Source organism: Urocitellus parryii, chromosome 2, assembly GCF_045843805.1.
Source record: "Urocitellus parryii isolate mUroPar1 chromosome 2, mUroPar1.hap1, whole genome shotgun sequence".
Lineage (NCBI taxonomy): Eukaryota > Metazoa > Chordata > Mammalia > Rodentia > Sciuridae > Urocitellus > Urocitellus parryii.
Window position 1 is genome coordinate 130,656,050 of NC_135532.1, and position 12,159 is coordinate 130,668,208.

At 32.6% G+C, this 12,159-nt stretch overlaps 1 protein-coding gene across 4 annotated transcripts in view; it reads right to left on the reverse strand.

Annotated features, from left to right (window-relative positions):
• The window catches only part of Phc3 (polyhomeotic homolog 3), a 71,619-nt gene that overhangs the window by 14,019 nt on the left and 45,441 nt on the right, over nt 1-12,159 (reverse strand). For 2 of the 4 annotated variants that reach the window (XM_077795311.1, XM_077795310.1), the window contains exons 8-11: nt 11,208-12,076; nt 10,870-10,917; nt 6,282-6,435; nt 733-983 (exon numbers count right to left, since the gene is read on the reverse strand). In XM_077795311.1, coding sequence (XP_077651437.1) covers nt 733-983; nt 6,282-6,435; nt 10,870-10,917; nt 11,208-12,076 — 1,322 coding nt within the window. The remainder of the gene's footprint in view (nt 1-732; nt 984-6,281; nt 6,436-10,869; nt 10,918-11,207; nt 12,077-12,159) is intronic. The other 2 variants (XM_077795312.1, XM_026395001.2) reach the window with 1 other exon arrangement.

Consider the following 12,159-nt stretch of genomic DNA (forward strand, 5'->3'; position numbering starts at 1 on the left):
TTCACCCATGAATCTGAAAATAGATGATTCCAAGATCTTCAAGAGAAGTAGTTTATGTTTTTACATGTCTACTTGTCCTTGATTTATTTTCTAAGGAAAAATTTTCATCTCTAGATATTATCATATAAATTACATACAGCTATAGCTAATCTCAAATTGTAAAACTCATAGTGATAGAATACCTCCATTATGAGGTGAACATATTAAAGCATTAAAAAATCTGGTCAAAGGCTGAAATTTAGGAAGAAAACTATCTGGTAATTATAAATGATAAATTGGTAAACTTCAAGTGTTAGGGCACTGAGAAGTTAATACTTTCTGTATCTAAGTTAAAACTCACAAAAAAATCACATAAAGAAAATACCATTCTTAAAATAATGTACTAAGTGTTGTTTCAATTCCGTCAAAAAGAAAAAATGAAAAGGTTTATTTTGTTGAAGTAAACTTCCAACTATCTGTCTCTAAAAATTTCAGATGTAATGCCTCTATACTCTGAATTTTTTTCATTTTTTCCTTACTTTATACATCTAAATAGCTAGCATAAAATTTGTAGAAATATATTTGGAAGTTACATATGTAAAGTGTGTAGAATGTTAAATTCCAGATAAAGTCAACTTTTTTTGAAATAAAATTACAAGCTTTTTCTTATAGAAGAATAGACAATTTAAAAAAAATAATGTTATGTGAATAATAATAATTTTTTAAAAACCCACAAATAAGCTTGCTACTTACAGGAAATGGCTCTAATCCTTCTTGAATCACAAAGCCTTCAATAACATGAGTCAAGATCTGTGGTTTAACAATAGCCTGTGGAGGCTTATTTTCTGTGTTTGGAATGCTACTGGGCATAGATGTACTATTACTCCTTGTGGTAGCAGCTGGAAGTAAGAGTGGAGGTGGAGGAATAGAAACGTGTGAAGGATCTGATGGTGATTTAATTACTGAAGCACTGACTGATGCCACTGCAGGTAATTCCACTTCCTCTGGAAAAAAAAAAAAAAATTATTTTATAGCATTTTGTCCATGCAAGTCTTTAAAAAGCATTCAAGAATAAACACTGTTTTTTTTAATTTTTAATATTTATTTTTCAGTTTTCGGTGGACACAACATCTTTGTTTGTATGTGGTGCTGAGGATCGAACCCGGGCCGCACGCATGACAGGCGAGCGCGCTACCGCTTGAGCCACATCCCCAGCCCAAGAATAAACACTGTTAATGATAATATTCAATATGTTATTTGCAAAAACTGTTCTAAGAACTTAGTATTTACTGTCTCATTTAATCTGCACAGTGATCATAAAGTAGAAATACTTTTATCTCCATTTTATAAAAGAGGGCAACTTGTTCAAAATTATCATCCAAACATGGCTTAAAAAAAAATGCCCTGTAAGTCAGGAAATGTTTTAGAATATCAACTCAAAGAGTAATTACAAAAATGGGTGGTGGTTTTTGTTTGTTTTTTAAAGTACACAGGTATTAAATTCCCTATGTTCCTACTTCTATATTCCTGGTGGTATGTGTAGAAAGGCAGATAAATAATTTGAAAATAAAAAAGGATCATGAAATCCACAAAATATCACACAGGCCATCACTCGTAACCTAAGCAATAAGATACCTCCCTCTTCAATGGCACTATATATGTGCACTGTATTAGTCAATTTTGGGACACTGCAGCACTAGTCAAATGCAAAATGTTGGACTGGATCACTATGATTCTTTCTCTTCAAATTCTGAGGACCACAGTAAGATGGTCCTGACAGCTATGATGGGTACTTTATGCCCATTTGGTAGCACCAGCCCTTTACTGCCTATACTAAAGTGGAAAGATGGAACCTATTTAAGAATATCAGTGAATATAGATGTCTGAAGAAAATAATAATATCTTCTGAGCAATTCATATGCCAGGCACTATGTTCAATGCCTTACATATTCTAACTCATTTGATCTTTACAGCTAGCCTATGGGTAGATACTATTATCATCTTCATCTTAAATTACCTGCCTTAATGGCACATAGCAAATAAGCAATGGAGCTTGGATACTGAGCCAGGCAGTTTGGTCCTAGATATCATGCTCTTGACAGCTTTGTTAATTCTTCTCCACCATTAGTATGAAAAGAACTGATACCAACTATCAAGGTATTCAAAATATAACCCAGTTAGGTACAGTAGAAGAAAGAATAGGAATCCCCAAAGAATAGAAAACTCGGCTAATAGAATATGTAGCAGGGGTTGAAGATGTGGCTCAGTGGTTAAGCGGCCCTGGGTTCAATCCATGGTACCAAAAATAAAAAATATGTAGTAGGGTTAAGGATCTCAGCAATAGAACACTTGCCTAGCAAGCACAGGTCCTGGGTTTGATCCCTAGTGCCACAAAAAAATTTAAAATAAACTAATAAAATAGGGTAGTAATCCTATGCATATCATCTCAGATATGGAAATTCAGGCTGGGGATTAGTTTAACAGTAAAGCACTTGCCTACCACATGCAAGGTCCTGGGTTGAATCCCCAGCACCATTAATAATTAATTAATTAATTAATATGAATGAAACAAGCAATAGAAACACTAACAATTCACCATAAATATCACCAACATGATAAATATCACTATGTAGTTTTTAATGGCACTGTTACATCATAAATTAACTTACTTCCACCAAATTTACAAAGGTAAACTATACTAGAAAGCCTAAGGTCACACAATCTTTAAAAACTCAATAAAAAATGCTAATTCTAGTAACACATATATAGTTGTACATATGTATTATCAAAAATATTCCACAAAACTCCTATCCCATATATCAAATCTTCACATATATTTCTATGAAACAAAGAATAAAAAACATAAAAATTCTGAAAGGGAACTCTGTTTTCTGTTGGAAAGATAAAATTAATCTATAGGTGAACTGAAACAAAATAAAATTTTAATATCCTTTATAGGTTTATGATACTTCCTTACTTTAGAAATACAAAGTGGCATGCTATAGTCTGAATCCCAAAGTTCATGTATTGGAAATTTAATCCTCAATGTAACACTGACAAGAGGTGCGACCTTTAAAAGGTGATTAGATCCTGAAGGCAAAGCCCTCAAGATTTGATTAATGTTGTTACCTTAGGAGTGGGTTTCTTATCACCAGAATGGATAAAAATGAGTTTGACATCCCCTTTGCATGCATACTCTTACCCATGTGATACCTTCTACCCTGTTATGACACAGCAAGAAGGTCCTCATTAGATGCAGCCCCTTGATCTTAAACTTTCCAGATTCCAGAATCAGGAGCCAAATAAATTTTTGCTCAATATAAATGATCAAGTTTGTGGTATTCTGTTATATTTTGCAACAAAAAATGGATTAAGACATACTGCATTAAACATAATTAAGTATAATTTGGTTTGTTCAGAAAATACTGGTTGGGCCAGGCATGGTGGCGCACACCAGTAATCCCAGCAGCTCAGGAGGCTGAGGCAGGAGTATCGCAAGTTCAAAGCCAGCCTCAGCAAAAGCGAGGAGCTAAGCAACTCAGTGAGAACCTGTCTCTAAATAAAATATAAAATAGGACTGGGAATGTGGCTCAGTGGTTGAGTGCCCCTGAGTTCAACCCCCGGTACCACATCAAAAACACAAAGAAAGAAAATACTGTTTGGTGTATATTCTAATTAGTTTTTAGATATATGTTTAAATCTTAGTCCTAAATTTTGTTAAAAATAGAGCTGTAAGCCAGGCATAGTGGCTCACATCTGTAATTCCAGAGACTCAGGAGGCTGTGGCAGGTGATCATAAGTTCCAGGCCAGCCTCCAGACCCTGTCTCAAAATTAAAAATTAAAAAAAGAAAGGCTGGGGCTCAGGGGTAAAGCACCCTTGGATTTGAACCTCAGTTAAAAAAAAAAAAAAGAAAGAAAAATAAAGAAATATTGAAAGAAAGCAATAGAGCTGTAAGTTACTGACTTTTTGATGAAGCCTATTAATTGCCAGTTTATAAAAAACTGTTAAACTGAAAACAGCTGAATGTGGTGTCATATGCCTATAATCCCATTAACTCAGGAGACTGAGGAAAGAAGATCATAAATTTGAGGTCAACCTTAGCAATTCAGGCCTTCAGTAACTTGGCAAGACCCTGTCTCAAAATGAAAAATAAAAAGGGCTGGGGATATAGCTCAGTGGTAGAGCACCCTTGGGTTCAATTCCTAATACCATCAAAACAAAAATAAAACCAAATCATGAGAAACATTGTGACATATTACCATAGAACAGAAACACAATTATGAAACCTTTTAGATTTAAGGCAAGTATTATAGAAAATCTTAACTTATATAACTTTGCCATTTTATAGATTTTAGTGTCTATTCAGCACCTCATTTCCTACTCAAAAGCTAAAAACTTTTCCTAGCTTTTTGCATACTTTTACTTAAACTGAATCCTAGATGAAACAAGTCTATTTTCACAAGTTAGTTGATGGGAGTTTCTAAAAATCAACCTGTAATCAACCTGTAATCTCAGTCTCCTGAGTTAATGGGATTATAGGCATATGACACCACCTACCGCCCATGTACAATAAAAGAGTGAAAAGTATGAAAGAAATTAAAGGAAGATAAATAACTATATTGTAGTTGACAACTTAGCCAGAGGAATATGCATCCACAGGATCTCAGAATATATTCCTAAGGAAAAGATGCAAACATATTGTTTCAACATTGCAAAAAATGTTTAAATTTGGTTTTAGTACTATTAGTGATGCTTATTTTGTAACTAAATCACAGTCACAATGCATGTTTAATACTCAATTAAACTTATATTTTTCCTTTTTAAATCAAAAGTCCAGAAAAACTGTTAGCATCAAAATGCATTTTCAATGTAAAAAAAAACACATATATTTGATATTACAAACTTAAATCTATCTTTGAGGTATTACTTTGAAAATAAAAGGAAATAATGTTAATCCATCTTACTTTATATAATTTTATTGACTATATGTTTTCAATATTCAGAAGGGGAAAAAGTTACAACAAAACTAATTTTCACCTTTTAACTTTATAGAGATCCACATTAGTAGTTAGGAAATAAAAGCTTGAGAGAAAGGAAGGAAAGAGGATGTAGCATGATAAAGAAGAGAGGAGGACAAGAGTTCCTTTGGTGTAAAACAGGGTCAATGTCCCATTACATTTGGCTTCCATGCCTATTACAGTAGTTTTTCTTAATTGAAAACAATCATGAGGGCCAGGAGATATTCAACAGAATAGGATACTTATACAAAAGCCAAAACCAATATTGATATATTTTAGCTCATAGGTCAGCAGGTTTTCAGTGAAGGGCCACTTGGTCTTTGCAACTACTCATCTTTGTGGATAGTAGCACAAAAGCAGCCATAGATAATATTTGAACAAATAAGCATGGCTATGCTTCACAGAACTTTATGTTCAATAAAGTTTGAATTTCAAATAATTTTCACATGACATGAACAATGATTATTTTGATTTTTTCAACTATTCAAAAATTTAAAAACCCTCCTTACCTTCAGCCATGCAAAAATAGGCAGCAGAAGATATCTGAAAGTGAACTAGTTTGCCAACCCCCAATCCAGATAGAATATTCATAAATTTAAAAAAAAAAACAACAACATGGAACTTATCTGTTTTAGGATGAGACTCTGAGTTGTAAGCTAAACTAATATTTCAATAAGATACCTAAGGTTCACAAGAACTTTGATATTGTGAGGAAGGATGTTCAGGAGATGTACTTGAATTCATAAGTAGTAATGAATTAATGAATAAGAATTTACTTAAATGCAAGAATTTTTAAAAACTTACTTCTTTAAAAGTACTATAATATTAAAGAAACTAAAAGTACTTGGTCTTCTTGATCACAAATAAGTGAATATCAGGTATGATTTAGAGTGCTTTATGATTTTTAGAAAGTGTGATTTAAGTCTTTTGAGAGAATTTTTATTTATTCTAACTTTTAAGATGAAAATAATTCAAGAATCTGAATAAGCATATGAAACACATCTGTATAAGCGTAAGCGACCGAAAATTAGAAGATTTGCAAAGGCATGTTTTTCATTTGAGTGGTATTGAAAACTATATAAACTGCAAAGTTTCCCTGCTATTAAATAGTTTTCCAAGAAGGAAAATAAAATCTTTTGAAATCTTGACTTCTAATCTACCTTTTGCTATAGTTAACCACAGCAACAAATTAGATTAATACCATCTCTAGTTGAAAAAAATACTTCTCATTACTCATGTTAATCAAATAGAAAAATTCCCCTATATGCTGACATTTTCTTACCTAACAAAGGATGTTCAGAAGTCAGATCTTCTCCTCTTCCCACAGTTATAGCTGCTGGAGACAACGTGGGTGGTGGTGGGGTTCTATCCATCCGGACACATTCATCTGACTCTTCTGGCATTTCTTCTTCACACACATCTTCTACTTGATAAACCTGCAATGATAAACCACACTGCCTTAAAATGTTTCCAAAAATACATTTAATGAGGTATTCTTAATTTTAAAAAATTAAATTCTAAGTGTATTAAACTTTAAAACAGTAAAAATGACTATTCTGACAAGTTGAAAGGAAAACCTTATAATCACTCAAATGAAGTTTTTCATAATACTTGATTAATATTTCACTGAAAGCCAGCTGTGTATCAGTTATCTAGGCCAGAAATTTTCCAAAATAATAATAGTCAAAGCTCAGCATATTCTTAATTTTGAGAATTTAAAAAAGTTTTGATTTCACTATAATCAAATATCAATCTCAAGAATACTACTACTGTGTCTATTAATTTCTACTTGTCAAAGTCCAAGTAGATAACAGGAATTTTCAAAAGCACACTAAGCAAATTTCCAAAATAACATAATAGGAAATTATATATAACATAATAGGAAATTAGGATATACTGTCATTAAAACTATATCCCAGGTTCTTTTTATCATGATGTTGTGAACTAAAGATTAAACTATGAAAAGCAATGTCCAAAAGCTTAAAAAAATGCAATTTATCTTTCCTTTTCTGTCTACTCAAGAATTAATGAATTCGCAAGCTAATCATGAATGCAGAATATAACTTTCTTTAAAACCCTCACATGCACACATGCACACACACACACACACACACACACACACACACTAAGCCATTTGGATGTATATTTTAGTTTGTTAATATTATTCCATATATATGGGGGAAAGGTTTTAAATCTTTAACTACCCTGTTATTTAACTGTAAAGATTATACTTAAAAGAGAACATGGAATCAAAAGATCTCTCAGAAAAAGCATTATAAATAGAAATAACTAACTTATTAAACTGAAGGCTTAATTTTCAAAGTGCATTTCTAGAGACATTATAAATATAAGTATTTTAATTGGTCATCATTTGTTATTTATTTAACCATTTATTTATGAAAGATGATAAAGATACTAAAAACAAAGCTACAAAACAGTTCTCTTCCCTCCTTATAAATGTGCTAGGCTTTTACCTAAATTTATAAAGGATTATGAGTTTTTTAGAATTGTTTAATGAAACTGATTAATATTCCAGTAAACATCAACAATATTCACAAAATAACTGTGACATCTAACATTTTTAATAATAAACATTTTGATAACTATATAAAATTAAAGTGATCAAGATTTCTGAATCCAGCGTAAGTTGTGTTTATAGATGAAACTTCATAGGTACACATAACAACAAGAAAGAGTTACAAATAAAAATAAAAATATGCCCCAGCCTCTACTAAAAAAAAAAAAAAAAAGTTTTTTAAATGATTATAACGCCCCCAAATTTTTGTCCTTTTTTAAAAATATTTTTTAGATGTTGATGGACCTGTATTTGTTTTATTTTATTTTATTTATTTATATGTGGTGCTGAGGATCGAACCCAGTGCCTCACACATGCTAGGCAAGCGCTCTGCCACTGAGCCACAACCCCAGACATTTTTAGTCTTTTTTAAAACTTAAAAATTACATTACTGGCTAGGCCAGGGTGTAGCACATGGTTAGAGTACTTGCCTATTATGTACAAGGCCCTGGGTTGGATAACAGGTATGGCAAAAACAATATATAAAAATAAAAAATTCTGTTGTTACTGATAACTTTATATCAAGTGCAATATTCTGAATGATCTCAACCAGCCTCTAAGTAGATAATGTTATTAAAATAATTCACTTATAACCCTACATCTGGAAAACTGCTTCACCAAAATAGACTCCTTGCCTCATGTATGGTCTCAGAAGAAAGCAATCATTTATTATTGTACAGTATAACAATGCTAGTATCTGTTCTTGATAATAGTAATTTTAAAAATGATGTTAATGTCCAATATAGGGAAAAATCAACCAGAAAGACATTTCGGGGTTAACCAAAAAAAAAAAAAAAAAAAAAGAAAGAAACTTTTCTGGTACCCCATTAATGTGTCTGAGTGGTTGGGGAATTAATCCTGCATAATTAGACAAATATGTTTTTTATTAACCAGTTCAATTTTATGTGGATAGCATTTTCTTGAGTAGATACTACTTTTCTTCCAAAGAAAAGCTGAAACTATCACTTTAATCTTAATGCTGTCGGCATGTTACTCAAACATTTATTTGCTATAGTACCTTTTAAGGAATCAAAGCTTATCATACACTGAGCTGATTTTTTTAAAATAATGAAAGTTGTTTTAAAGGATGAAGTCATAACACAAACAGCATTAAAAAATAATCCATCAAAGAATACTGTAAAATACTTTTCATTCTCTATAGTTAAGGCTAACTATACATACTTTTCTTCCAATTTCCCATGTAAAGGCAAAGTAAGTTAAAAAGTTTAAGGAAGTAGGCAAAAACGAATCTGTCACAGACATCTGGCATGATCAGCACAAAGAAATCTAAATGCAATAACTAAAATATTGAAAATAGCAAAGTGGAGGTTTTGCTCAAAAGATCATTAGGAAACTACACATCACATTTTCTGCTTAACTGGTAACTATAACTATTCTAAAAATAACAAAGACTGCCAAACTTACCTCAATAAAGTCCATTATTCCCATCTGTCTCCCTTTCCTAAATAAACTGAGGAACATTTGTTTATTAGTTCTAAATTATCTACCCTCAACATATCTCATTTATACCCAAATGTCAATTAAAAACTTTAATGCTTTTATAAATATCTTTCAAAAAACATACTGATTTCACTTTGATAATTCACTCTTATCTTTCAAAACTTCATCTCTAAAGAAATAAGTATATCTCTCTACCTTAAATATTTGGAAGCACCAAGACACTGTAATTTGTAAATAAATGTGTTTTGATGGAAAAATAATACAAGGATTATAGAAGAAAATATGGTAATTTAACAAACAGAGCTGTGTTACTCAAAGAAAGTTAAAAGATGAGGAAAGATAAATGGAAAACATCTACAGCTAAGCATAATGACTATATCCGTGATACAGAGAAAATTATGTATTTCACAGGAAAAAACTCTTCCAAAAGTGAAATAAGAAACTTTAAAAAAAAATCTTTAACAGGGAGGTAGGCAAGAATCAACAAAATGCAACCTTAAATATTTTCAGTTTTAATTTAATTAGTTTTTCAAGTGTTATATTTTTTATATTTCTACCCAGATATTTTTCCCTTAATAAAAACAATTAGAAAATATAAGGAATATGCAGGTGTTTTATTTTTTACTTGTTAAGAGCCAAACAACTGAACCTGATAGAAAATAAAATTTAAATTAAATTTGATTTCTCTGAAGATACCATATAGTTCTTATAACAGTTTTTGTGACAGTACCCACTGTAAACTCTTAAGAAATCATTAAAAGAAAATATAGAGACATAATAATTATAAATGACAAACATTTCTAGTACTGTTGTTTCTGTGAAGGTCTGTTAAAAAGAGTAACAGCAAGTGGAATTCAATCTATGCTTATTAAGATCACTCAGAATGATAAGAATAAAATATCTATAAATTTGCATTCTGAGATCCCAAATGTTTCCCATTATGGAGACTCTGAAACTCCTTTCCATTCTAAGCCAATTAGCTTTTCAGTAATAAAATCTTTTCAGTGAGGTATAATGCAAAAACCTCCTTTTAGGAAAATTCTTCTTCTCAGTATTAATTATGAGTGGGGCATGGTTGCTCAAACCTGAAATCCCAGCTACTCAAGAGGCTAAGGAAGAAGAATCACAAATTCAAGGCCAGCCTGACAACTTAGCAAGACCCTGTATCATAATAAAAGTGAAAGCACTGGGAATGTATCTAGTATGCAAGAAGCCCTGAGTTCAACTCTTAGTACTAAAAGGAAAAGAAAAAAATACAAATTGGATTTATAAAATATAAAATATAAAATGTAAAAAATATAAATTGGATTATTCTGACTAAATATTTTAGAGTTCTTATTCCAAATTTATTGTAAATTATTTTATAAATCCCTTAGATGCTATTTTTAAATGTTTTTCAAGATAATTTTCCTTTCTAAACAACATGTAACCATTTTTAGGAGTTTATTCTAATAAATTTCACTACAATCTCAATTACTCAAAATTTTTACTCCTTCCAGTAGATTTTCTTCCATTCCCAGCGTTGCAATTTTTACTGAGATTTTTTAGCTTTTTAAGTTAGAAATATTTTAAGTGTATACTTTCCCTCAGTAGAAATAAAATATCAGTTATGTTTTTTGCAAACTTGGGCTCTTTCCTAGAATAATTATTTATAAAATTTTAATTACATAATACAATTTTACCAAAAAATTACATCATACAAGCATACCTCCTCCACCTTGAAACCAAAGCCTCTCAAGGCCCAGGACTTCTGAATGCATACAACCAAAAAGGGTAGCTAGATAAACCACAAGAACACACAAGCCAACAGAAGGGATCTATGAAGGATAATCACCTTAAGAGAAAAAACTTTGTGCAGATGACACTGGTTCAAATGCATTCCCTTGGGGAAAAAAAATCAACTCTGTAAAGATAGCAGATGGATTTGTTTAAATAGTAATAAAATTAACGAGGGACTTAAATAACCATCACAGATTATCAAGCATGCAACCATACTACAATAAATAATGGCTTTTTTTTTCCCATATAGCATGTTTGTCAGAATACTGACATACGGAAATACCAAGCTTTTAAAATTCATAGGCATTTAGGTTTAGCAATATAACAGTGTGGGAGAAAAAAGTTTTTTACTTTTAGTTCAGCAAGAAAGTCAAAGAGCTTCCAAGGGCTTACCACTGGTGGATCAACAGGTGCTGGTGGTTGTACTTGTAGGTTTACCGCAACAGTCTGTGGAGGAGGAAGAGTCTGAAATGGCAACTGGACCAAAGCTTCTGCAGCTGGAAGCTCCTCTTCTGACACCAAAGCATTCTGCACCAAAACCTGGCCCTGGGATAGAATTTCAGGCTGCACTTGTAAAGACTGCATAGACTGCAAGGGCAGTGGTGGAATCTGAGCTGGAGGAGATGCTGACATCTGTGGAGGGGTTGCAATTGGGATTGGAGAGGATTGTAGGGTTGAATATTGCTGGTGTGATGCTGGAGACACAATCTGCTGACCTGGGGACACCAAGGCAGATTGCTGAACTGGGCCAATGTGTACAACTGGAGAAGCTGGGAGTGGAAGATGGGATGGAAGATTCAACTGTGCTGTGGGTTGTACCTGATTAGCAGTAGACTGCTGCAAATTTGTCCCTGGCTGAAGAGCTGATGACACAAGAGGGTGTGGTTGAATAAGTGCTTGTGGATGAATAATTATAGTAGGAGACTGACTTGGTGAATGAGGTGGTGGAGGAGACACTACCACAGACTGCTGTGCTGACTGTGACTGGTTGGGAGACGCGGTTAGAGGAGGGGGATGGCTTTGAATTGGTGAACAATGCTGTGACTGGGCATTACTGGGAGCTGGAGGAAGGCCATGGTTTGGGAGTGGTATACAGTGCTGGGATGGGGGTGGATCTTGAGTTGGATTCTGAAGTGTGATTGGTTGAATCTGCTGCTGTTGTTGTAATATCAGCTGATGATGGGAAACCTTGGGAGGTGGTGAATGAAGAGGAATCTGTTGATGTTTTATTAGAGAATGAGGCTGAATTGGAGAATATGAAGCTGTGAGAAAAAAAAATAACAATTAGTACTGATTTCAAAAAATGTCGGAAAAATTTAAATAAATATAAAGGTAGAAACTTTTC